At 29.3% G+C, this 26,118-nt stretch overlaps 4 protein-coding genes across 6 annotated transcripts; 3 read left to right on the top strand and 1 right to left on the bottom strand.

Annotated features, from left to right (window-relative positions):
• Positions 1-1,790: 1,790 nt before the first annotated feature.
• On the bottom strand, positions 1,791-6,230 carry LOC123299306 (vacuolar protein sorting-associated protein 45). 2 transcript variants are annotated; one of them, XM_044881665.1, is made up of 11 exons: positions 5,988-6,230; positions 5,721-5,928; positions 5,096-5,245; positions 4,786-5,030; positions 4,538-4,672; positions 4,328-4,468; positions 3,644-3,781; positions 3,163-3,321; positions 2,611-2,709; positions 2,351-2,545; positions 1,791-1,994 (listed from the first exon to the last, which is right to left on the bottom strand). In XM_044881665.1, the coding sequence occupies exons 1-11, from the start codon at positions 6,078-6,080 to the stop codon at positions 1,869-1,871; spliced, it is 1,689 nt and encodes a 562-aa protein (XP_044737600.1). In that variant the 5' UTR covers positions 6,081-6,230; the 3' UTR covers positions 1,791-1,868. The 2 variants fall into 2 exon arrangements, with proteins under 2 accessions (XP_044737600.1, XP_044737601.1); XM_044881666.1 differs by having other exon boundaries at positions 2,357-2,545; positions 3,184-3,321.
• Positions 6,231-7,744: 1,514 nt separating this feature from the next.
• LOC123299347 (peptidyl-prolyl cis-trans isomerase-like 3) lies at positions 7,745-9,756 on the top strand. Its single transcript, XM_044881724.1, has 4 exons — positions 7,745-7,878; positions 8,261-8,497; positions 8,567-8,685; positions 9,417-9,756. Exons 1-4 carry the CDS (start codon positions 7,876-7,878, stop codon positions 9,541-9,543), a joined length of 486 nt encoding a protein of 161 aa, XP_044737659.1. The 5' UTR covers positions 7,745-7,875; the 3' UTR covers positions 9,544-9,756.
• A 7,892-nt stretch (positions 9,757-17,648) lies between these two features.
• On the top strand, positions 17,649-22,433 carry LOC123299300 (protein TAPT1 homolog). 2 transcript variants are annotated; one of them, XM_044881658.1, is made up of 5 exons: positions 17,649-17,898; positions 17,994-18,243; positions 19,452-19,777; positions 20,593-20,690; positions 21,267-22,433. In XM_044881658.1, the coding sequence occupies exons 1-5, from the start codon at positions 17,727-17,729 to the stop codon at positions 22,362-22,364; spliced, it is 1,944 nt and encodes a 647-aa protein (XP_044737593.1). In that variant the 5' UTR covers positions 17,649-17,726; the 3' UTR covers positions 22,365-22,433. The 2 variants fall into 2 exon arrangements, with proteins under 2 accessions (XP_044737593.1, XP_044737592.1); XM_044881657.1 differs by having other exon boundaries at positions 17,650-17,898; positions 17,994-18,252.
• Positions 22,434-23,636: 1,203 nt separating this feature from the next.
• On the top strand, positions 23,637-25,631 carry LOC123298907 (sialic acid synthase). The gene is made up of 5 exons (XM_044881006.1): positions 23,637-23,712; positions 23,778-23,921; positions 24,315-24,657; positions 24,759-24,985; positions 25,275-25,631. Exons 2-5 carry the CDS (start codon positions 23,793-23,795, stop codon positions 25,629-25,631), a joined length of 1,056 nt encoding a protein of 351 aa, XP_044736941.1. The 5' UTR covers positions 23,637-23,712; positions 23,778-23,792.
• The last annotated feature ends 487 nt before the right edge of the window (positions 25,632-26,118 follow it).

The raw sequence follows: 26,118 nt of genomic DNA, 5'->3' as shown, positions 1-26,118 counted from the left end.
GTATAAACTTCAACGAAACATCAAAAAATTTAAATTGTTGTAAATAAATACATTGTTGTTTGAATTGACAACGGGAAAAACAAATGACTTTTTGTATGATTACTTGATATCTTACGAATCATTTTCGATAAGGAAATTTATACTGTATAAAATAATTATTATTCATTCATATTTATATTTTAGGTGAAATATGTACAAATATATATAATAAAATATCGTTTTTATCAATTTTTCTGGTTTCATTATTATCATTCAATATTATACTTACCTTTATCTTTTATCCTTTACATCGATTTCAGCAATATCAAACAGGAAAAAAGGTGAGTAAAAAGAAATATATAATGGGTTTAATGAAAAAAAGGTTAGTAAAAGAAAAATAAATACTAAGTTTAAGAAAACAAATATATTGAAAAAAGATTAGTAAAAGGTATTATTGTTTATTATAATATGTCAAAGGTAGAGTAGTGGCTAGCATAGTCGCCTACGGGTATTAAGTACCTCGGTTCGTATCTAGCATTATTCCCATTAATTTTTAATTAAATAAAAAATTTCATTAATTTTTTTTTATTAAGATAATTGTTTTAACCAAGAGCGACAAATAAGTAAAAGAGCGAGGTATTTATATTTTATATTATTTTAATTCCCACCCCCTGACAGAAGAGTGATTTATGACATAAGTAAAAAAGTTGGACTAACAATTAATTTTTTTTGTCAAATAACATGTTCTCCTATTACAAAATCTTATAAAATTTCATTTAACAAGTAGTTTTAGCATGTACAACAAAAAAGCAAGCAAAATAAGTATTTTTTTTAATATTTTGTAATAGGAGAATATGAGTGAGATAAACTATATGACATGTTCTCCTATTAAAATGTTTCAAATTTTAGCATAACCAAGCCATTTTTTTCGTTATTTCACAACAAAAAAAAATTATGTTAGTCCCACCTTCCTACTTATGTCATAAATCACTATTCTGTCAGTGGGTGGGAATTGAAATTTTAAGGAGTGAGATGTATTTATGATTATTTAAATTCCCACCCCCTGACAGAATAGTGATTTATGACATATGTATAACTGACATTATTATCAAGAGTGGAAAATTTTTAATATCAGAAAAAACTTATTTAATTAAAAAGTAAAAATGTTGACCACGCCAGGATACGAACCAGCGTACCTTGGTATCCGAAGTAAGTGTTATACACACTCAGCCACTCAGGATATTTATTATCATATAATTAACTTAATACTTACCTTTACTAAATAATTAATTAATTGATAATCTTGTTCTGGAAGAAAAAATAGGATAGAAAAATTAAAATATATAACGATTTTTATTTATTTATAACAAAAAAAATGTACATTTTCATCAAACAAATTTACAGAGTAAACAAAAAGTGGGGCAATTGAGGAGACAATTTATAAAGAAAGTAGAAACATAAGACTGAAGACAAAGAATTATAAACAGAAGGACCATTTTAATCGCAATAAGTGGAAAAATCTTGTGGCTAAATACAGAAAAAATTTTGAGATTAAAGATTAACGTACTAGATTTTTTCCATTATGGATAAAAATAGTTCATCCTGTATTCTAGGACGACATAAAGATATTAAACAAAGTTCTAGTACAGGCAATTTCAACCAGTTTTAAAATTCCTTAACTATTCGAAGCAAAAATGGTAAATAGGAAACAAACAAAAAATGAAACTCCAATATACAATAATTTTAAATAATTTTTATTATTTAATAAATGCGAAATCAAAATTTTGCACATTAATTTTCATTTAGGGGTACATTAAACTTACAAAACAAAAATATATATTAATTTTATAAATAATACTTAAAAAAAATATATACGAATTTTTACAAAATTATGTGAATTTTTTGTACGTTGATCCTCGAACAGCACATTCTAATTCTTGTAAAAAACTTGTTGTATTATGAATATCAGTTCCACCAAGTACAACACTCACCGATGGATTATCTAACATAAAATTCTACAAAATAAACGGTTATAATTATATTTGAAATCTTTCCAAATAAATTTGTAAGGGAAGGTGGTGCACGGTGGAACACGGGGCACAATGGAACAACTTTAATATTTATACCTTATTGCAAGAAAATTTCAGAACAAATTATTCAAAATTATTAAGTCGGGTTAACTTAATAATTCTGTGTAAATCGTTCTGAAATTTTCTTGGAATAAGGTACAAATATTACGATTGTTCCATTGTACCCCGTGTTCCACTGTTCCCCACCTCCCTGTAATAGAAATTAAGGTACTAATCAAACATTAGAACATAAAGTCTTTAGATCTAGTATTCCAAAATGTCTAAAAAAAAAAAGAACTTACATTAACAGCTAGAGACTCCTCATAGGTAACTCCACCCACAATAAAAACAATAATATCCTGTGGTCGTTTATAATTTTGTTGACTGCCCAAAAATGGATATAAATTTTCACGTAATTTTCCTTTCAATAATTCTTCTAATGTTTCAATTACTAATGGTTGATGTTGTGTGTAAACATTTTCCACGCCACTTAAACCCTACACACACGAACGAATAAAAAAAAAATGAAAGAAAAGCCATTTCGAATTAAATTAAAACGTACTTTAAATAAACGTTTCGTTTTTTTCACAGCATCTTGTATTCCTAATATATCACTTTGTCGAGCTTGTGTACCTCCATACTCTATGATATTTGAGACACCCTGTAAAAATTATTTTAAGTGTAATCAAAATTGGTTTTAACGATATTAAACAAATCTACAATTATAGCCGTTATGTCCAACAGTCTTTTTAAGCGGAATTTTATCTCTCTGTAATAAATTATCTCTTTGATCGCTTTGAGGGCTTATATGGAGGACAATGAAACTTCCATACATGTTATCTGCACCTCCAGAAAACATGCAGTGTCAGGTTTAGAAAGTTTGGGTCCGAAACCTTTGAACTATTTAGTCTGAGAGAAATCCCGTCTTAAAAGCTGTGGGATTTCTGCATGATGTCTGGTCCCGGAAGAATCATATAGCTTCATTTGCTTCTCTAACCTGGAGGCGTCTCGCCTTCGAGTGACAGGTTGTTCTCAAGGGGGGCACAGAGAACATCTTGGTCTATGAACCCATTTTCGGTGCTCTCTTACGTATTATTATTATTATTATTATTACCTTAATCATTTTTTCGCTAACACCTTTCTTTTTTAATAAGTCCACTAAACCTTGGATATCGTTATTACTATGTTTTTCATAACGCAATGCGTACAACATAACTAATCGTACAGCGTCAATTTCACGTACTTTACTATTATTTATTAATTTTCTTATACTCTGGAAAATTATTATAGAAAAATTAATTTATAATATAGGCAAACTTCAGAAAATATATTTTTATTTCCACCTTAACTGTACTCGACAACAAAATAACTCAGAAAAAGTTGAAACGAATGTCTTTTTCTTTTTTCGATCATGCAATTTCATTTTTCAGTTACAACTGATAACTGGTTAAAGGCCATTTCTTTTGATTAAATTGAAAATATTGTATAAGATTTGGTGAAGTAATATTTTACCAATCCCCCTTGGAAGAGGATTCCACGATAATTTATTGTCGAGTATACAGTTTTGGAATCATAATCCCAAGAGTCAAAAGTACCTGTAAATGTTGAGAATGATCATTTTGTGATGCTAATTCTTGTTCAATCTCAGAAACTTCCAATAATATGTGTTTACTAATCATTGCTGATAATTCACCAACGACAGTTACGTGTTTTGATACTGTTCCGGACATTTTCTGGAAGAAATTTTCAATTTATATTATAATTGTCTAAGGAAGTTATCAATGTAATAAACTTTTTTAGTTTACAGAGAAATGGATCGAAATAACTGTTGGTCAAAATTAAAGTCTCGATGGCAACAATATACGCTCAAATACGGTTCCTCCAGGGCCTCATTAAGATTAGATCTTCAATGACAATAGGTAAGGCTTTTTGTCGACGCATGCTGTCAGAAATCATTCATACTTACAAAACAGAACCATTTAGTATCGAGTAGCAGAACTAATAATATGAATGCGTTACGTTACTGTACTTAAAATTAAAAAACCCGCGTCTCATTTTACTCATATCCCTTCACGAACTTGGAAAGAGTTGAAGACCTTCAAACTGCTTAAAAGGGGCCATTAACTTGCATTGCTTAGGGGTCTCGATATGGTTAATCCGGCCTTGGGTTCGTCTTCAATTTACAGGCGTGTTAATGGATTCTTTTAAATTAATTCGACTTTTTCGCTTGCAATTTTTCTAAATAGGCAATGTATTTGAACTTGAATTTATGGATTTACCTTAAATTGTGGATATGTTTCAACAAATTGTTTCATATCAGCAATACTTTCAACTTTTTGATGTTTTCTTGCACGTTTTTGAAATTCTTCCATTAATTCTTTAATTGTTTGTCCAATTTCACCAAAATTTTTATATAAATTCTAAAGATTTAAAAAAAAAAGTTTCTTTTTAATATAAATAATATTTTTATTTTATTATCGATTACTTACTTCAGCGTAGAAGTCATCTTGTTCAGCTGATAAAACAACTTCATACAATTCTTTTGAGATACCCGGTATATTTGATAAATTTACACGATTATTTGATATTGTTAATAATTCATGTACCATTGCTTGATATGTCCACTAAAAAAGTTTATTAATTTATGACCCAAAATTTAATAGAACTATATTTGGTTTATCGAAATTGAATAAAATTTTGGCTTTGATAGAGCAAAACACTTGATTTTAATACATACTTGATTTAAAAGGGGCGTGATAGGGTCATCTCGTCGATCTAACAGTAACAATAGAGGAACTTCGTTACGTCGAAAATCAAACAGAGCATTTTCTTTGGATAATATTTCACGTATACCTTCACCTAATTTTTTGCATGGCGTTGAATTCGCTTGATATCGTATTAATGGGCATTTTTTTAACGATAAAAGTACAGCTGTCACGCCTTGTATTGTTCGTGTCAGTAAGATTTTATCCCATTGTCCATCTTTAAATAAAAAATAGAAATTATTTTAATTCAAAAAATAAAATTTAGAAGACAATAAAACTTACTTTCAATGCAACATGGAATTCCTAATGAAAAAAAATGTGTATTTACTGCTAAATAATCAGCGTATAATTCTTGTAATTCTTTAACTACTTCTTGTTCATCGAATTCCGCTAATGTTTTTACATCAGCTTTAGCTAAAATGTTGCTGAAATCTGTTTGTAACAGAAAATTAATTTAGTTATTGATAATTGGTAAGGAACCCGGTAGTCTTAATTGGAACTATTCAAAAAGGGTCAACCTACTGTTTTAATTAGTAATAATTATTATCACCAGGTGGCGAGGTTGTAACTCCCAGTTATTTGATAAATGGTAAGTACAAATATTGTCATATGGTAGTCTAAGTTTGAACTTTTCAAAACGGGTTGTTTCGGTTTTCGGTTTAAATTTTTACGAATAATTATTACTAGTTGGGGGTTGCAACTCCCAATTATCTGATAAATGATAAGAAACTCCACAACTCGAAACTCCACTACTCTTTGCGAAAAGCAAAACTCCAAAATTTGAGGGTGGGTTAAAAGTATTTGGACCTGACTCGATTACAATACATTCTATTTTGATATTTTTTTGGGTAATAAATAAGAATAAAAATTAATAATTATTAATATTATTGGAATTTTAAACACTTACAAATATAATATGAACCATATTTTGGATTTTTTAATTCGTTACATAATAAACGAATATTTTGTTGTGTAGGTCGTAAAAATATTAAACATTTTAAATGTCGTAATCCAGAATCCTTATCATCTCGAGAACCGCTATCTAATCGTTCCAGTAAATACACTTCACGTTGAAGTATCTCAGATTGACAATAGACCATACTCACAATACTTGTCTAAAATATAATTCCTAGTTAAATGAGAATAAATTTCAGAAAGTCGTGAAACAACAAACCGTTTCTTTATCCATCAATAATATTTTCATTCCTGGTCCACTGTCATCTGTCATTTTTGTAACATACATTTTTACTGCACTTATCACATTCATTTTAAAGGTTTTTTTAATATTTTCTATTTTTTGGTAAAGTTTAAGCAATTTAATTCATCGGTATTTTAAATTCCTAACATACTTTAAGCCGTCCTAACACGGATCGTAAATCTCCTAGGTGTTTTTACCGTAGTTTTAACAGTTGATAACAAAATTTGACAACTCAATTGGTATCAAAGAATAAATTTTTCATTCTATGATGCCAACCCATTGAGATAATATCATAGAGCTGTGTAGACATAGAGACATAGAAAACGCAATAATTATTGGGATCTGACATATGGGCGGGGCTAAAACAACATGGCTGACATAAAGTGACAAATTTTAAAAATAACATAGCAATACATACCCTTTGTGCAATTTTTCAAGAAGAGAATGATTAATATTAATGAAATTTGTTGTTGGGGACAAACAAAACCGAGAAATCGCAATTTTACTGAAGGTGAAAGACTTTTGAAAGCAGTCATGTGATTAAATGTGGAAAAAATGAAGTCGAAAGTGAGGAGGATGTGCTCAGTTTAACGTCATACTGTTTATAAACAACTAATTTAAAAGAGATGCCAAAACACAGTAATCTTTTTAGCTCAATAATACATATTAGCTCAATAATACATTATAAACATTGTACTTACTTGATAAGACATAATAATTTTTTTTTAATGAAGTAAGCACCCTTTTTGACTTGGTAAGATATTTTTTAATTGCAGTGTTTTCTGCCATAATTTAAGACATCAATTTTCTCAAAATTACCAAAATAATTTTCAACTTTCATGTAATATTTGCCTGCTTGAGGCAAATTATGAAAACTCAGATCTGTATTCGTATTGAAACGACTTTGGCAATTTTTCACACAGCTCTTTACTTTTCTCTACTTTTAAATTGAGGTAAATACTTTCCAGACGAAATAATTTAATTTTTTATCAATTGTTGTAATTATATTATTGTTGTAATTATAACTTGCAAAAAGTAACCAACTCCAAACTTTTCAATGCTCAACACTAAAAGCTGTAACTTGAAATTAGTTTCTACTTTGACAACCAGGTGTCATGCCTCCTTTTGTCAGATCCCAATTGAATTATATTTAAAATAAGTGAATTCAGAATAACAATAATAAGTGAATTCTTGATCGCAGTGAGAGAGCTGAGAGGTAGAAAATGATAGAAATTTATATATACGAGAGGTGAGGACAGCAATACGTGCCTAATCTATCTGGTCGCTCTCTACTGGGAACAACCGTTTGACGCAGTGTTGCCAGAAGGTTACATTTTTTACATTTTACGTAACTTTTGATCAGTTCATGTAACATGTATGTAAAAAACAATTTAAGTTATATTTAAGTAACTTTTCAAGAATTACAAAACAGGTAAAAATAAAATAAAATATTTAAAAAAACAAACAAACATTGCAATATTTACGGCAGCATTCGAACAAAAACAACCTCAAAAAATTAAAAAAATTATAAATATGATGATAAATATAATTTTTTAAATAAACTTTTAAAATTATACTACAAATAATGTACAAGAAAATAGAAAATAATAATAATTTATGATCTGTAAACTAAAAATTACCACTACGTAAGTTTTAGTTTAAAAATGTAACTTTTCAGGCATGCCAACGTAACTTTCGACCAAACCACTCTGGCAACACTGGTTTGACGACAATTTTGCAGCTCTATGGTACTATCTCTATGTATAAACCGTAGAGTAAAAGAAAGAATACAAACTAACCTTAAATTTACACACAACTGCCAGAATATCAAACTTATAATTATTTTTGTGTGTTTTTATAAAAAATGGTAAAATTTTATTAGCTCTACGGTTTCCACTCGTGTCATTTTTTGACCCGGTCGAAACTTGAAAGTTTATTCGAAGTATAAGCATTTGTAGAGTTTTCACGAGATTCTTTCGGAATTTCCGTGGTCTTTTCACAGAGTATCAAAGTAGTATTGCTGCTGTTCCTCTGGAGTATCACCGATGTTCTAACGTAGTATTTATGGACTGTTGCTGGTTCTCAGAGAGTATAACAAACTTCGTTCATACTCCGGCAACACTCCACAGAAACCCCTTTCTGAGAATGTTTGCACGGATACAAGTTTCGAAAACCCCCCGAAGAGTTATCCACCCTAAATTTAGCTCTGAAATTACCTGGATTCTTTGTTAAATAAATTTTTATTTCAGGCTGTAACATTACATACCGATGTTGGTGATATAAAAATTGAATTATTCTGCGAAAGTTGTCCAATGGCATGCGAAAACTTTTTAGCACTCTGTGCTAGTGATTTTTATAATGGATGTTTATTCCATAGGAATATTAAAGGTTTTATTGTTCAAACAGGAGATCCTACAGGAACCGGTAAAGGTGGCACATCAATTTGGAATAAGAAATTTGAGGATGAATTTAAGGAAGAATTAAAAGTATAAATTAAATATATAAATTTTATTTTATTGAAACAATTGTTTATATTATCGATTTTTTTATTTTAGCATAACGAAAGAGGGATAGTATCAATGGCAAATAATGGGCCAAATACAAATGGTAGTCAATTTTTTATTACATATGGACCACAACCACATTTAGATTTAAAGTATACAATTTTTGGAAAGTAAGTTATAAATTTTATAAACGAAAGTTTTTCGGGAATTGGGAATATTCATGAAATTTAAATTTGGTTCAAATATTTTTCTTCCGTAACTTTAATGACTGGACATTTCAACTAAACCATTATTATAGCAATTAATATATTTTTAATTACTTAAAATTAATTAATAAAAGTACAAATTCAGTGAGGGCATTTAAAAATTTCTAAAACGGAAATTCTAATTTTTATACGGGCGTGACATTAAAGTATGGGCTTGTCAAATTTGTTGACATACTGTACGATATTAATTACTTACATTTTATATGGTATTTCATTAAATTATATAATTCTACGGCTTTTTATTAGAAAACTTAATAATAACGAGTGTTGTAAAGTCATTTTTTTTAAGTGTAAATTATACATTTAACTGTCAAAAATTGACAGACCACGTACTTATACGTCATCAACAGAGAGCGCCAAATAACTGCGTTTAAATATCTCAAAATTATAATGTATATTAAATATTTTTTTACACTTAAATACAACATTTTTAAGCAGTATTTATATTTTTTACTTTCTTATAACGGTGTAAACAATGAATTAAAAATATAAAAAAAATACATGAATATTCCCTATTAAATTTGCCCTTTAGCGACAGGAAAATAGCTAAATTAAAGCTAGCCGATCCGAAAATTTTTAATAAAAGCCGCTTAAGTGCAAATTTAATGAAACTTTTTTATCTTTTTTTTTTACAGAGTTATTGATGGTTTTGATACATTAGACGAATTAGAAAAATTACCTGTAAATGCAAAAAATTATAAACCCTTTACAGAGACGCGAATTAATTGTGTGACAATTCATGCAAATCCAATTGCGGGTTGATAATACGAATGGGTATCCAAATATGACTTAAATTATTCTTTAATTTTACCGAGGGCTTTATTGAATAGAAATCTATGTATATAAACTTATTTTAATCAATTTTTTAATTTTTTTTTGTAACTATAATTGATATTGTCGAAAGTTCGAAATTCATTAACGCAAATAAGTTCTAAAGTCCAAGTTAGAAAAAGTAATCCCAAAATACATTTGTATATATTGTTTATTTTTTCATATTGAAAGTAATTTTTTAAAGAAATATATTCTTTTATATTCGAAATATTTTTTAATTTATTAAACCCTTTCTTTCAAGCCACTAAAAATATCTATAAATAGTTTGGAGCAACAATATTTCAGGAAAATTTAATTTTGGTTTGTTTTTAAAGAGTTTATCGTATGGTTTGTAACGTAAGCTTTTCATCGATATATAACGGTTTGCACTTATTTCATTCGTGAAGAATGCTATTAACACTAATTCACTCAAATGCAACAATCTCATTGTTATTCGATCGTAAAATATTCTCCAAAACCCAAACTAATGTAACTTTTTTTTAATAAATTTTTATTTATATTCATCCATTTCGCTTAAATAGGGAATATTCATGAAATTTAAATTTGGTTCAAATATTTTTCTTCCGTAACTTTAATGACTGGACATTTCAACTAAACCATTATTTTAGTAATTAAAATCTTTTTGATTACTTAAAATTAATTAATAAAAGTACAAATTCAATAATACTTACATTTTATATGGTATTTCATTAAATTATATTATTCTACGGCTTTTTATTAGAAAACTTAATAATAACGAGTGTAAATTCTGTGTTGTAAATTCATTTTTTTAAAGTGTAAATTATACATTGAACTGTCACCAATTGACAGATCACGTACTTATTCGTCATCAACAGAGAGCGCCAAAAAACTGCGTTTAAGGTAGTTCCTCCGCGACCGTCCAGTCAAAAAGTTTTGGACTAATACTATCATTCAGTGCATTAACTGTGCTATGACTATTATACATATACCATATATTATTTTCACAAGACTGTAGTTACTCACAATTATATATTCTATACGTATACACACACATACTTTGATATATACCTTTACCATTAGTTTTTATATGCTTTCCACAAAAATTATCGCTAAAACGAGTTATTTATTTAAGTTTTTTATCGAAACTATATGGTAAATAATTTTTATTTTTATTTATATATTTTCTAAATATAGTATTCTACATTATATTAGTTTTTCATAGAGATGGTGGACGTCATTCATTGGTAAATAAATATAATATTTGTAAATTTGTGTATTTTTATACACTTCTCCCATGTACACGTACAAATTGCGTCACTTTTAATTGCTAATATCTCATGTATGGCATGGTAAATCATCTTCTAATTTTAACAGCAAGTGTATTATGAATTAAATATTTTATATTCTGAGTTTTGAGAAATTCTTGGAATATCACTTTCGTGTAGGTACTACCTTAAATATCTCAAAATTATAATGTATTTTAAATATTTTTTGCACTTAAACACAGTATTTTTAAACAGTATTTATATTTTTACTTTGTTATAACGGTGTAAACAATAAATTAAAAATATAAAAAAAATGCATGAATATTCCCTATTTGGGATATATTATCAAAACAATAAAAATTTATAAAAGAGTTATCTTTTTATATTTTGTTTTTTTCCTCATGAAATTTCTGATTCCAATAAGGAAATTTGTCTTGTCATAACAAGAAAAATTTAATTAATAGCTTGTGGCTAATCAATGTTTTTGACGTGACCTCAGATATGAATTAATAATTATAAGAAAATAATTAATTATTGGCGTGTGTCAGGCCGCTAATCTTTCTATTCTCGATTTTTCAACACTAAATATTTAGCTTTACTAAATTCGTTTTGTAATTCTGTCTCTGAAGTTCTTGTCCTTTTATCGGTTGTTGTTTTAACTTGATTTCGTGTTGTTATGGAAGGTTTATGAGTATGGTTATTCAACGGATCTTTTAGTAGTTAATAAATATTTTACTCGACTAAATTCTTTTTGCAAATCCGCATCTGAAATATCAGGCAATTTTTCCGTTGTTGTTTTAATTTGCTTTCGTGTTGTTATGTAAGGTTTATAAGTTGATGATTCAACGGTTCTTTTAGTAGTTAATAAATATTTTCCTCTACTAAATTCTTTTTGCAAATCTGCTTCTGAAATTTCAGTCAATTTCTCCGTTGTTGTTTTAACTGGCTTTCGTGTTGTTATGTAAGGTTTATAAGTTGATGATTCAACGGATCTTTTAGTACTTAATAAATATTTTCCTCTACTAAATTCTTTTTGCAAATCTGACTCTGATATTACTGGCCTTTCTGTTGTCGTTTTGTCTGACCTACCTTTTTTTGTTTCGAATGGGTTTTTTGTTGTCGTTTTGGATGGTTTCTCATTTGATTTATTGGATTTTGAACTTGTTTCAACAGGTAACGGATCAACCAATTCAATTGCTCCAGTTGCTACAGATGGCTTATTTGTCTTATTTTTAATTGAATTATTCGTTGTTGGTGAGACTTCTTTAGCAATTTCCGGTGAATTATCTTCCATATTTCTCAAAACTAAATCATCCCATTCAGTCGGATCTGGGTAACCAAACTCAATGGTTGTACCATTCGAAGGAGCTACTTGCCGTCTACGTGCCCCATAAATTGAACGTAAATTGTAAACATCTTTTTTATACAATAATTGTTGATTTGTGCCATCATAAACAGCCCGAATCATTGACTTCGAATTAAGATCGTCTTCACTGTGTCCCAAACCCAATCCATGTAATATTTCATGCATTAATACTTGCATGTACGCTCTTAAATATGAAATGCGCGCACTTTGAGCATAATTTTTAATTTGCATACGATCGATCTGAACTGTTGCTTGCGGTTTGCCTTTTTCAACATAGAATGTTGTCCAACCCAAAAAATTTTGTTGGAATGGATGATCAAAATCAAGATCCATATCACAATTTCGTGTTGTTAGATAAAATTTTAAAGATGTATATTTACTAATCTTCGAAAATAAGTATTCAGCGATTATTCGACTATCTTTGTAAATTGGATCATATCCTTTTAAGAGTGGATCGTCAATTGTTATCACATTTTTAAAACAAACATTAACTTTAGGACTGTTCTTATGAATTTGATGTACACTATTCGATATGTAACGATTGTAATATGTTTTACGAAAATTTAATTTTGGTTTTTTATTAAATAGATTTTCGTATGGTCTATAACGTGAATTTTCCATCGAAACATAACGATCTGCACTTATTACATTCGTAAAGAATGCTATTAACACTAATACACTTAAAAGCAACAGTCGCATTGTTATGCAATTATTAATTCGATATATTTTTATATGAATACTTTTCGGTCAAATTTCGAGCACAATCTAAGTGACAAAAATTGTAAAATTTCTTTTTATTAACATTCTATTTTTTCCTTAAGGGAATTCCATTAAGGAAAGTGTAGTCCAAAAAGGATAAAATTCAAAAGGTTAAAGGTTAGACCTTAGACCTCATATGTGTGATAAGTATATAATAAGAAAGTATATAACTTTGTATTTGTAAGTGTCACAGAACCAACTTCACTTTTCTATTCGTGGAGTAAGCATTCTTCATCTGAAATGATAAAAAAATTTAGCCCGAGCCCCTATTGTTTCTGCGCTAGAGTAAGGAGCGCTCAAATTGATAATGTCAGTTAAATTCAAATTAAAACAAAAATCTTAAGTTTATATTTTCTAAACGCTAATAATTTATTTTACAATAAAAAGGTGTTACAATTTGAAAAAAACGGATTCTATTTGTTAATAAACAATAAATTGTTAATTAAATGAAACGATCCGTATAAACTTGACTTAAAAAATTAATAAATAGGCAATTTGTATTACATATATATAATACATGTATAAGATTAGCGGATTTCTTGGCTTTACTGTATTATAAACGTATCCAAAAAACACTTTTTTCATCTTCTCCTCAAATATTGTTAATAATTGCTTGAAAAGATTGTTCGCCCTTTGCATAGTCGATATAGTACCATGTTAGTACAAATTTTGCTGAAAGAAATCACGAACTGTAATATTAAAGCAAAATTACTGCACCAAATAAAAAACTCATTTCTTTTATTTCAAAATATCACAAGCACTCAAAACGAAAGAAAATATCAGTCCATATATTGTCTCTCTCTATTCTTGAATCTTTTTTCTATGTAAATGTGAATATTTAATTTTAGACAATTCTTTTTGCAAATCTAACAATGTTTTCTCTGTCGTGCCACCTGGTGCACTTGTAGTCTTTAGAGGTCTGAGAGTTGGTCTCTTGGAAGGTGGTTCTTTAGTTGTTGTCTTCGCTGGTCTTTTCGTTGTTGTTTTTGCAGGTCTACGTGTTGTCGTTTTAATTGCTTCTGTTGTTGATTCAGTTGGCTTTTCTGTTGTCGATTGATTTATCTGTGAACTTGTTGTCGCTTCAAGAGGTGGTGGGTCAATTGGTTCGACTTTTCCAGTAGGTACAAACGATTTATTCGTTGTGGATTTAACTGGAGCATTTTCAGTTGTTGATGAGGTTTTAACTGGATTATCCGTTGTTGGTTTAACCGGAATATTAGCAGTTGTCGATGAAGGATTCGTTGAAGTTTTAACTGAATTTTCCGTTGAAGTTTTAACTGGATTATTCGTTGTCGATGATACATCTTTAATTTCTGGAGAATTATCTTCCATATTTCTCAAAACTAAATCATCCCATTCTCTTGGCTCTGAAAAATCAAATTCAACCATAGTACCATTCGGAAAAGCTAATTGTCGTCTTCGAGCCCCATAAATCGAACGTAAATTGTATACATCTTTTTTATACAATAATTGTTGATTTGTGCCATCATAAACAGCCCGAATAATTGATTTCGAATTATGATCATCTTCACTGTGCCCCAAACCCAATCCATGTAATATTTCATGCATCAATACTTGCATATAGGCTTTCAAGTATGGAATTCTCAAGCTAGATGCTAAATTTTGAATTTGTCCACGATCCATAAAAACATCAGCATGAGGTTTACCATTATAAACAGCGAATGTTGTGTATCCCAAAGTACCTCCTTGTAATGATCGATCAAAATCAAGATTTATATGACAATTTCGTCTTGTTAAATAAAATTTCAACGATGTATATTTACTAATTTTCGAAAAATCATATTCAGCAATTATTCGACTATCTTTGTAAATTGGATCATAACGATTTAACATTGGATCTTCAATTGTTATCACATTATTAAAACAGACACGGATTTTTGGACGGCCATTATCAATTTCATTTACAGCATCCGAAATGTAACGATTATAATATTGTTTACGAAAATTTAATTTTGGTTTTTTATTAAATAGATTTTCGTATGGTCTATAACGTGAATTTCCCAAAGCCACATAACGGGCTGCACTTATTTTATTCGTAAATAATGCTATTAACACTAATGCACTTAAATAGAACAGTCTCATATTGTCACGTCAATAATTTAACTATCTTTCGATCCGTTATGCTTAAATTCCAAATGTTATCTGATTCTAGAAAGTGTAAGAGGTATATCTTTGTTAAAATTGTTTTTTTCCTTATGGAAATTCCGATTAATTAATCATCAGGTAATATCAAATATGAATGAAGTCATACGAGGATAAAATTTCAATTAAAAGTACCGCTTGGAAAGCCAATGGTTTGACCACATATATATCTGTGATTCGTAAGAAAGTACAACCAATTAATATAATGTAAAATACCAGTCAACAGCCGGTTTTTATAAAACAAAGTCCGATTTATTCAAGATTGCCTTCGGTAAGACCGAATGTATGATGCAGTAAGATGTCGTAAGTATCGCAAGTGTTCGGAAACGATTGCTGTTGTCACCGACAGGCATGTTCATTGTATTGTATGTGGCAAAAACGTAACACGTGAATAGGCGTTAATCATTTTAATTAATTTTTAATAAAAATTAATTTGTCTTATTCGTTGGGTGCGTTATAGTCATTGTGTGGACAATCCAAACGACGCCACCGCCAATGGATAATTTTGCCGTTAGAAAGTGTTGTTATGACTAATTTTCAATTGTTTACTTGTAAATGGTATAGTAAATATCAAATTTAAATTATTGAAAAAAAAAAACAATTAATGAAACTTATTGCATAAGGAATTGTGAAAATAAGAGACAAAAATTGTTATTATTAGTTACTTCCGAATAACATCGTGAGTATTCGGTAATGCTCGGTGCTGCCACGACCGGTAAGTATGTGGCAGAAACCGAATTTTCTCGCGAACACTATATATATGGAGGTAGAAATTGTTAAAAAACAGTTACTGGGTTTTTAATATATTGTTAGAGGTGCGGAAATCAGTTTATGGGTTTTTTTTTAATTATAAGGATCAATTTTAGGACCCGGAAAATGTAAAAAATGGTAATTAAAAAAAATTGGAATAAAACTTATTTTATTTAAACTCAAATATAAACAAGTGAAAACAAACAATTGACTGAGTTAATTGTTGAAATACCATGCATAGTCAGTGTTGATTTCTTTATCACATAACACATACAAACATGTGACACATACATAACTGATAATCAAGTATAGTACATAATATTATAAAATTTCCGCCTACTTGGCGCCCTCACGGGTAAACAGTGATGTTTACGAAAAAATGTTTCAAACAAAAGTTGTTTAATTTTTGATAAGGAACATTTTTTACATTTAAACTTTTGTTCTATCTCTAACGGTTTACAAGATGGGTCTTACGGACCCAAGACCCAATTGACCTATGATGCTCATTTACGAACTTGACCTCACTTTTTACGTCCTGAATACGCTGTAAAAATTTCAGGTCGATATCTTTTTTCGTTTTTGAGTTATCGTGTCCACAGACGGACGGACGGACGGACGGACAACCGGAAATGGACTAATTAGGTGATTTTATGAACACCTATGACAAAATTTTTTTCCTAGCATCATTATTTTTAAGCGTTACAAACTTGGGACTAAACTTAATATACTATGTATATTTCATATATACATGGTATAAAAATTCAAACCTATGGCCTTTCTCCTCTCAAATTTTTCTATCTCCCCCAAAAATTTAAGCCGCGATATTCAATCCAACACATATTTCCTGATTTAGGATCAGCCTACCGTCCCTTTTTTTTATATCAAGGCTCAGAATACAATAGGAAATATTCATGAAATTTAAATTTGGTTCAAATATTTTTCTTCCGTAACTTTAATGACTGGACATTTCAACAAAACCATTATTTTAGTAATTAATATCTTTTTAATTACTTAAAATTTATTAATAAAAGTACTAATTCAGTGAGGGCATTTAAATATTTCTAAAACGGAAATTCAAATTTTTATACGGATGTGACATCAAAGTATGGGCTTGTCAAATTTGTTGACATACTGTATGATATTAATTACTTACATTTTATATGGTATTTCATTAAATTATATTATTCTACGGCTTTTTATTAGAAAACTTAATAATAACGAGTGTAAATTCTGTGTTGTAAATTCATTTTTTTAAAGTGTAAATTATACATTGAACTGTCACCAATTGACAGATCACGTACTTATACGTCATCAACAGAGAGCGCCAAAAAACTGCGTTTAAATATCTCAAAATTATAATGTATTTTAAATATTTTTTTACACTTACCTAAATACAACATTTTTAAGGAGTATTTATATTTTTACTTTATTATAACGGTGTAAACAATGAATTAAAAATATAAAAAAAATACATGAATATTCCCTATTATTGTATAAAGATTCTAGAAAACAAACTGCATAATTTTTGGATTTTAAAACAAAATGATTATTTCAAGTTATCAATAAAATGTCTGATTTTTGGACTTTGATTTAATATACCAATTTGTTTTGTACTTCTCATAAAAAAATAAAAAACCTCTTGTCATTGTAACTATAATTAAAAAGAAAATTATTTATCAATTTTTAAAAGTAAAATATTTAGTACCCAAGTTATTTATATCGCGTTATGTAGGAAAAACCGTACTTTAATCCTGTATGAATTATTTTTACCTGGTGTTTTAATGTGAAACCTGCTTTAAAAAATTCAATCTCCTTATGTTTATAAACAAGACGTTATTCGTCATGCAATTATGTCAGTGAAAGATGCAATGTTTAGCTCATCAACGCCAGAGAAAACTATACGATTTCAAAATACAACAAAATTTAATAATTATGAGAATAAGGTAGAAGATTTATATAATAATCCAGAATTTAAGCCAAAAATGGATGATCGGCTAAATGAAAATGAGAACAGAAAGAAAGGTAACCTCAAAAATAAAAAATTGTATTTAATACGGAAAATTCAATATTTTTATCGTAAAATAACACTTGTTTTTAAAAAAATATGAATTTTACAGATGAATTGCCATCAATTCTATCATTTCTAAATGTTGAACTTACTAGAGGTTATTTATTGGAAAATGATGAGGAACAATATGCTGCACGTCGTGAAAAAGTTTATTCATTTATGAATATACCTCGAGAAATGGAAAAATTTATGATTTATGGTTTTTTACAATGCGCTGATTCATTTTTATATGTTTATACATTTTTACCGATACGCTTTATATTAGCACTTCGTCGTTTATTAATGCGGCCATTTAATAAGTACTTAAGGTAAGGTAGGAGATGATATTCTTTCTTTTTAATTACGATGTGATGGATATTAGAGTCGTTTCAATTAATTCCTCATAATAATTTTTTCAAATTCCAATAAATTTCTTTATTCAATTGTATAACAGCCGAAAAGCCGTACTAGCCGAAAAGAGCACTACTATTCTGAAAAAAACAGCATTGATCGCCGCCAATTAGCTTAATTTTACTAAAAGGTGCTGTTCAACTAGTGGCTTTAACGGTACACAGCCATTTAATCAAACAGTTGAAATAGCTAGCAAATGAATTAGATCGATAACGTTTAACTGCTTGCCTAGCCCATTCATTTAAATTTAGTGCCACTATCGGCCATCTGGCGTTAAAACTCACACACTGTTATTAAGAGTGTAGTGTCAAAATTTGGAACTAAGTATGGTAATATTAAAAACTGATTTTCACGGCAACAGTTGCAGTACTCAGATATAAACTTTTGCGACGAAATTTCGTTCACATTCAATTTCTTTGAGATATACTGTGACAAGGCAGTCACGATAAATGTAGATTGTAGACGATAAAGATCGCATTCACATTTAAACTTGTTCTTTTATCGTACCGATTCCGTATACGATAATAGGGTATTCCACTACTTTTGAAAAAGTATTTCAAAATGTTGATTTTGCTAATAAAAAGCCACCAAAAATTTATTTCGGAAAAATACTCACGCTTTCTTGCCAAAAACTTAAATTAAATTTTAAACCTTTTTTAAACTGTCAAAAACACGGGCATCCAATTTGATGACGTAATATGGGTATCACTATACAAAATAACACAAATAATTTTGAGAGATATATTCATAGACATCTGATTATAAGAAATATAAATACTTATTATCTATGTATACATTATACCCAACTGTCTACACTGAACTAACTGATGGTCTATGACTCATACCGCTATGACATCACAGCCGTCCTTACCCGCGTTTTAGGTGATATACAGTTTAAAAATTACGATTTTTAATTTTAATATTTTAAAAGAAAAATGTGTTATTATGACTCGAAATCAGAATATTTAAGTATATTTTTACATAAATTGTAACTTTTTTCAAATTTCATGATTTATTTTTGACTAACGATAATACCCTATTCCGAGACACTCTTTTAATTTTCCCAATGATTATTTCGAATAAATTTTATGTTGTTTTTTTTTTTTATAAATTTCAGATTTAAATCAGATGTTTCATCTTCAGCACGCAGCACACAATTAAAACCAGCTGAAATATGTGATCTATTAAAAGCGTTTATAATAATCATTTGTAGCATATGTTTATTTTATCTAGATACAAATATGTTATATCACATGATTAAAAGTCAATCAGTGATTAAATTATATATCTTTTATAATATGTTAGAAGTAGGTGATCGTTTATTTTCTGCATTCGGACAAGATATTATTGATGCATTGTTTTGGACAGCTACCGAGCCACGTGATCGACGTCGAGAGCATGCTGGTGTTGTTTTACATTTTATTTTTACTGTTGCATATGTCTGTATCCTTTTTTTTTTAATGTACGAAGTACAAGGTTCACAAGCAAAAAGAAGGAAAAAGCGACTTTCTTCTTTTATAGAATGCCCTGTTTCTCACTTTAGATAGCATTACATGTAGCAAACATTTGCTTGCTTTGTAAGTAAATATATATTGGGTCAGTTTCAGAGGCGGATTATCTATAAAGCAAAGTAGGCGCGAGATTAAAAGAGGCACAAATATAAGATTTTAACAAAAATGAACAGCAAGGTTTGGAACTCTCAAACATTATGAACAGGACACAAAGAGGATACGGAAGGGAAAGCCCTCAGCAGATGAATCTATCGAAGATTTTGTTTCTTGATTATTTGCTCGAGAAACATTTAGAATGACAGTATATCTAGAAATTATAGACAGGTTTGTGATTGAACAACAAAAGAGACGAGAACTGAAAAGCAATTTTTACAGTAAATTTTCGTTTCTTAGCAATTAGATCAGTTTGAACACTGAAGAAGTTCAAAATAGAGCAATTATGTGAGTAACGATGTATTCGGGTGATATAGAAAAGTTCTTTTTTGATGAATGTATCTATCTACGTTCTTGCTTAACAACAATAGCTCGAGCCCGAGTACGTCTCCGAACAACCAACGTGATTTTACAGATTCTAAGAAATATAGAACTTGAAACTAAACAACTAAAAACAGATCTTTATTGATAGATTCTTATTATGGGGGCGCTAATTTTTAAAACTGCTTACGGGATCCAAATTTCTTAATCCGCTTCTGGATCTCACTCACCTAGAGTTGACTGTATATTGTAATTTTCCTTAATATTTGACAGTTTTACATAGTGTATTGGTTTTACTTCAAGCTACAACTTTAAATGTTGCCATTAATTCAAATAACAAGGCATTGTTAACCATTATGATGTCAAATAACGTAAGTATTGTTCAAATGCTCCATAAAAATAACTGCACAAGCTTGTAAGAAACGAAAAGCTGGACAGTGACAGAAAAGATGAGACATCGCGTTTCTTTCTCCTCTCATCTGTGATAACTTCTGCAATAATCGTGGTAAACTGTCAGATCCAGTGTGCCTGTCGGCCCTTGGAAGCGATATAAGATTTTCGGATCGCCTATGATTGTACTCAGACCATATTTATCTGTCTTGTAGTACCACAAGTACGTCTAACATTGGCATTTTTTTATGTCATTCTCATTCACGAACAGCTTGCAGTTCACAAACGGAACTCCTGGATGCCTATTGAAGCTTGTAACAGCCTTGTGTCATTTCTAGGAAACTCGTCGGCTTCAATATTTCTAAGAATGTCCCTGTATCTCGTTACCGATACCAGGTTTACGTTCATTTGACACACCTTTGAGGAGTCCACACATTTGAGGATCCCTGTGCTACATTTGAGTACGACTACGATTTACGACCCCAAACGTAGTTTCCACTTCAAAATGCTGTTAAATTACCAAATAATTTTTAATTTTTTTCAATCTTCTTTTCCAGTTTGTCGAGTTAAAAGGTAGCGTATTTAAAAAATTCGATAAAAATAATTTATTTCAAGTATCATGTAGCGATGTACGTGAACGTTTTCATTTATTTGTATTATTATTTATCGTTGTTTTGGAAACAATGAAAGAATATTCATGGAAAGAGGAACGTTTTTGGGTATTAATACCTGATTGTTTTCTTGTGCTATTTGTTGAAATGTTAGTCGATTGGACAAAACATTGCTTTATCACACGTTTCAACGAACTCCAAGAAGACGTTTATCGAGATTATACAACGAGTTTAGCGTACGATATGGCACAAACGCGACAAAAGAATGCTTTTTCCGATCATTCAGATTTAGTTGCACGTCGTATGGGTTTCATACCATTACCGTTAGGTGTTGTTATGGTACGTGTTTTAGCGCATGCGCTTCATATTCAAGGTCCAACGTCTATAACACTTTTATTTATTGGATATTTAAATATTTTAACATTTCGTATTTTAATTAATATTGTTATATTGGGTACGGCATGCTATTTAATACAACAACATCGTCAAGACAAAAATTTAAGTACCTCATCTCCGGTGGGTCGTAGTGCAAATAGTCCACTATTAAATAGCCCTACAAATAATGGAAAGTTACCGACAATTCCATCTAAGGATACGATTAAAGATAGCTTAACATCAACCTCAACCCCAGTGAAATCACCAACAGGTACAGGAGGTCACATGACAAATTCAACGTCCAATGAATCATCAGATAGCAAGAAAAAATACGATTTCACTGAATCCGGTTTTGGAGTAACAGCAATTTTTTCAAATAGTTCTGTAGACTTGAAAAATGTATGTTTAAATGAAGAATTATTACGATTAGAGCAACAACAGAATGAAATAACGGCCCCATCTACGAAAGAGATGACCGATATCGACGATACGGATAGTATGTCAAAAAGTGTGCCGAATATTCAAAAGGAATTAAATGAAGAAAATGATTTAGATAGTACTATATGTGCTGATACGACCAACAATATTGGGGGTATTGTAGGTGGTGAAATGAAAAAACGATCGGATTCAGAACCGTTAATTGTTAAATCGGATGAAGAAACGAGTTGAATACGTATAAATATGTTTTTGTTTGTTTTTTTAAATTTTTGTACAAAAAACCAGTATGTGATGTCATAACGTGATATAAATAAATAAATATTAAATTATTTTAAAATTTTGCGTTAAATTATTAAGTGGACATTTTGACGGTCGCCAATAATACAAAAATTAATATTTTTGAATTTTCTATGAGATATGTAACTAAATAACAATATATTTGTTTTGAATTATTTTCAAGGAAATTTTCGTAATTTCAGGAGTTTCACATTCAAATAAGTAAGACATTTTAGTTAGAGAGATGTACATATATGATTTACTGATGGTCATGGTAACCGTCTGCTGAGCCTTAAGGAGGGTCCCTCACCAGTAATAGAAAAAATAAATTAGTAGAAAATGATCCAAATTTTTAGTATGTTGTAGTTAACGATACATATTATTAAATCAAAAAAAATTTGGGTATCTTATCGATCAATTAAGAGAGTAATTAATTAATTAAAAATACACTAAATAACATAGCTAACATAATCATCCTCATATCATGCTATGTTATTTAATGTATTTTTAATTAATTAATTACTCTCTTAATTGATCGATAAGATACCTAAATTTTTTTTTTGATTTAATAATATGTATCGTTAACTACAACATACTAAAAATTTGGATCATTTTCTACTAATTTATTTTTTTCTATCGCTGGTGAAGGAACTTCCTTAAATATGATAGTAGGTAATGTTCCAAGTCGCCCTGTAAGGTTCCTCGAATTTCTATTTGTCATATTCCCCCCCAGGGGAAGATTTGAAAAACTGTCACTAAGTTATGATTCTGGAAACTGCCTGCTTGTTTGATAATTCATTAGATGTGATTCTGAACAGTCATCCTGCGTGTCTCCCATAAAGCATTGTCAATTTTTTTATGATTTCATGGTATGGCAAGTATTTTTTTATTTAATTAAAATAAATGGCGTCTAAGTTATTAAGAAAGTAAGTTAAGTCAGAAAAGGTGAGTAAAAGATATATTTTTGTATGAGGAGAGATGAAAGGTTAATAAGTAGAGACGATAAGGTAAGAAGTAGGAGTTAAGGGGGTGTCTTTATCTTAAAAGCTACACACTTTATACAATTTTACACAATGAATAAATAAAAGAATGCGATAAGCAGATGATCTTTTACATCTAAAATTGAACTTATTTTTATCTACAAATTATCAAATTTGTTTGTAAATAGATATTTTTTTTTTAAATTTTAATATTTACGATTCCCAAAAAAACTTTATTTTTTTTTTTTTAAGTAATAAAAACAGACTGAGAAGAAAATTATAGTGCCATTAATTAATAGTTTTCATTGTTTGTATTAATAAGGGTAATTATGAATTTAATATTTTAATATATGTATATAATTTTGTTTATTATTTAACACTCCAGCAGATATCAGCTATAATAATGTCAAGTTTTCAAATTGAACCGAATTCATATATTGACAATAATAGTCAAACATATTTTATTGCTGAAATTGGACAAAATCATCAAGGAAATGTTGAACTTGCAAAAAAATTAATTTTAGCTGCTAAGGTAATTCAATTAATTTAGAAACACTATAATTAGAGTATAATTGTGTTATCAAGTTGTGATAATTCGAACAGACTCTGAATCAAGAATATCTAAATGACTCCACTAGGGTATTTACATGTAACTAGCTCGACCCGTAAAGAATTCTGTTATTATTAATTCTGAAATTAGTGATACAAAATATCAATATATTTGATTTCCTTTTTATTTATAGGCAATTTGTTTACAGATATGCTATACAAATTGCCTAACGAAAAAAAAAGAAAAAAGTTAAATGCACATTCGATTTTGTGCTGGCTCTTAAGAGAGTCCTCAAATCGAATGGGAATTAATATTCTGAACAAGGCTGGTATAAATATACCTAATTTATTCTAATGACTACATTTTTCCATTTAGAAAAGTGGTGCAAATTGTGTGAAATTTCAAAAAAGTGATTTAAATATGAAATTTACTCAAAAAGCGTTAGAGCGTCCTTATAAAAATAAGAATTCTTGGGGTAATACATATGGCGAACATAAACAACATTTAGAATTTACAATTGATGAGTATTTGGAATTGATCGAGTATGCAAAATCACTTAATATTCCATTAACTGCATCTGCAATGGACATTAATTCTGTAGATATATTATGTGATCAATTAAATGTACCTTTTTTGAAAATTGGATCAGGAGATGCAAATAATTTTCCATTAATTGAGCATGCAGCGAAAAAAAATGTTCCATTAGTTATATCTACAGGTGAGGTTCCTATACAGGGTGCACCATCGGCGATTCGGTGAAGGACTGTGTTCAGTTGTGCTTCTGCTGTGAAACTTCTATACTTACATATTTTCTTTTAGGTATGCAAAATATAGAAACTGTACAAAAAATTTACGAAATTGTCACAAACTATCATAAAAATTTCGTATTAATGCATTGTGTCTCAGCATATCCATTACCAGCTGAAGATATTAATCTAAAAGTTATTCAATTATATCAAAAAATGTTCCCTGATATATTAATCGGTTACTCAGGACACGAATTGAACAGTGATTGTACGATTGCAGCAGTGACTTTAGGTGCTAAGGTGAGTGATTTTGTAAAGAACATTTTTGAAGTGAAAACCTTTATAGGCGCGTTAGAGGATATGTAATATATGTATAATAATTAAAGCTAGTGATTCTGATCTTTGGTAACTTCTAATTACTGTTCATAGCTGTCGTTTTTTAAAATTGTTTACAAATTATTAAATTTTAACTATTCATACTATAAAAAAAAACACAGCTATTCCAAAGTTTTAAGTTTTCGTTTCTGTTGACAGTCCCTATGACTGACTTCCACTTTTTAAATTAATTATAATTAATGATGTTTTGTAGATTATTGAACGACATTTTACTTTAAATCATTTTCAAAATGGATCGGATCATCAGTGTTCGCTAACGCCAACAACATTTTCAAAAATGGTATCACGTGTTAGGAATTTAGAAACTATGTTAGGTATTTCAAAGAAATCCTTTCAAATATCTGAATTATCATGCGCACATAAACTTGGTAAAAGTATTGTTATGAAAAGATCTCAATCACAGGGTCATATATTAAATGAAGATGATTTAGTGATTAAAGTATCAGAACCTCTAGGTATTAATGGTTGTGAATTATATAATATAATTGGTAAACAATTAAAAATTGATTTAAATGCAGATTCTGTTGTATTATTGGAGTATTTAAAATGAAATAAAACCATTAAATAAATAAAAATCGTTATATACTTTAAATTTTGTTTTATTTTTTAGATTTTCTATCCCGTTCTTTCTTTCAGAACAAAATTATCAATTAATTAATTATTTAGTAAAGGTAAGTATCAAGTTAATTATATGATTAGTAATAAGACGGATGGTTGTGTGGATATAGCACTAGCCTTCGAAACTAATGTACGCTGGTTCGTATCGTGGTGTGGTTAACATTTTTTACTTTTAAATTAAATGAATTTTTCCTGTTGTTAAAAATTTTCCACTCTTTTATAGTTTAAATTATCTGTATACTCCGCCCTCTGGCTATAAATAACATCAGTTATACATATGTCATAAATCACTATTCTGTCAGGGGGTGGGAATTTAAATAAATCATTTAAAATCATGTTGTCCTGTTACAAAATATGTACAAGAATGACTTGGTTATGCTAAAATTTGGCACTTTTTAATAGGAGAACATGTCAAATGG

The sequence above is a fragment of the Chrysoperla carnea genome, chromosome 4, assembly GCF_905475395.1.
Source record: "Chrysoperla carnea chromosome 4, inChrCarn1.1, whole genome shotgun sequence".
Classification (NCBI taxonomy): Eukaryota; Metazoa; Arthropoda; class Insecta; order Neuroptera; family Chrysopidae; genus Chrysoperla; species Chrysoperla carnea.
The sequence above is the reverse complement of the archived record's forward strand: the minus strand, read 5'-3'. Positions and strand labels throughout refer to the sequence as shown.

Excerpts from the sequence above, each read along its gene's own strand:
- LOC123299306 (XM_044881665.1), bottom strand. The coding sequence starts at position 6,080 with ATGAATGTGATAAGTGCAGTAAAAATGTATGTTACAAAAATGACAGAT. Across the intron at positions 3,782-4,327 it reads AAACATATCCACAATTTAAG|AAAATGTCCGGAACAGTATC; the intron begins GTAAATCCATAA and ends AATTTCTTCCAG. Across the intron at positions 3,322-3,643 it reads ATCATTCTCAACATTTACAG|AGTATAAGAAAATTAATAAA; the intron begins GTACTTTTGACT and ends ATAATTTTCCAG.
- LOC123299347 (XM_044881724.1), top strand. Across the intron at positions 8,498-8,566 it reads AATTTAAGGAAGAATTAAAA|CATAACGAAAGAGGGATAGT; the intron begins GTATAAATTAAA and ends TTTTTATTTTAG. Across the intron at positions 8,686-9,416 it reads AAGTATACAATTTTTGGAAA|AGTTATTGATGGTTTTGATA; the intron begins GTAAGTTATAAA and ends TTTTTTTTACAG.
- LOC123298907 (XM_044881006.1), top strand. The coding sequence starts at position 23,793 with ATGTCAAGTTTTCAAATTGAACCGAATTCATATATTGACAATAATAGT. Across the intron at positions 24,658-24,758 it reads TCCATTAGTTATATCTACAG|GTATGCAAAATATAGAAACT; the intron begins GTGAGGTTCCTA and ends ATTTTCTTTTAG. Across the intron at positions 24,986-25,274 it reads CAGTGACTTTAGGTGCTAAG|ATTATTGAACGACATTTTAC; the intron begins GTGAGTGATTTT and ends GATGTTTTGTAG.
- LOC123299300 (XM_044881657.1), top strand. The coding sequence starts at position 17,727 with ATGTCAGTGAAAGATGCAATGTTTAGCTCATCAACGCCAGAGAAAACT. Across the intron at positions 17,899-17,993 it reads AAATGAGAACAGAAAGAAAG|ATGAATTGCCATCAATTCTA; the intron begins GTAACCTCAAAA and ends TGAATTTTACAG. Across the intron at positions 19,778-20,592 it reads TTTTACTGTTGCATATGTCT|TTTTACATAGTGTATTGGTT; the intron begins GTATCCTTTTTT and ends AATATTTGACAG.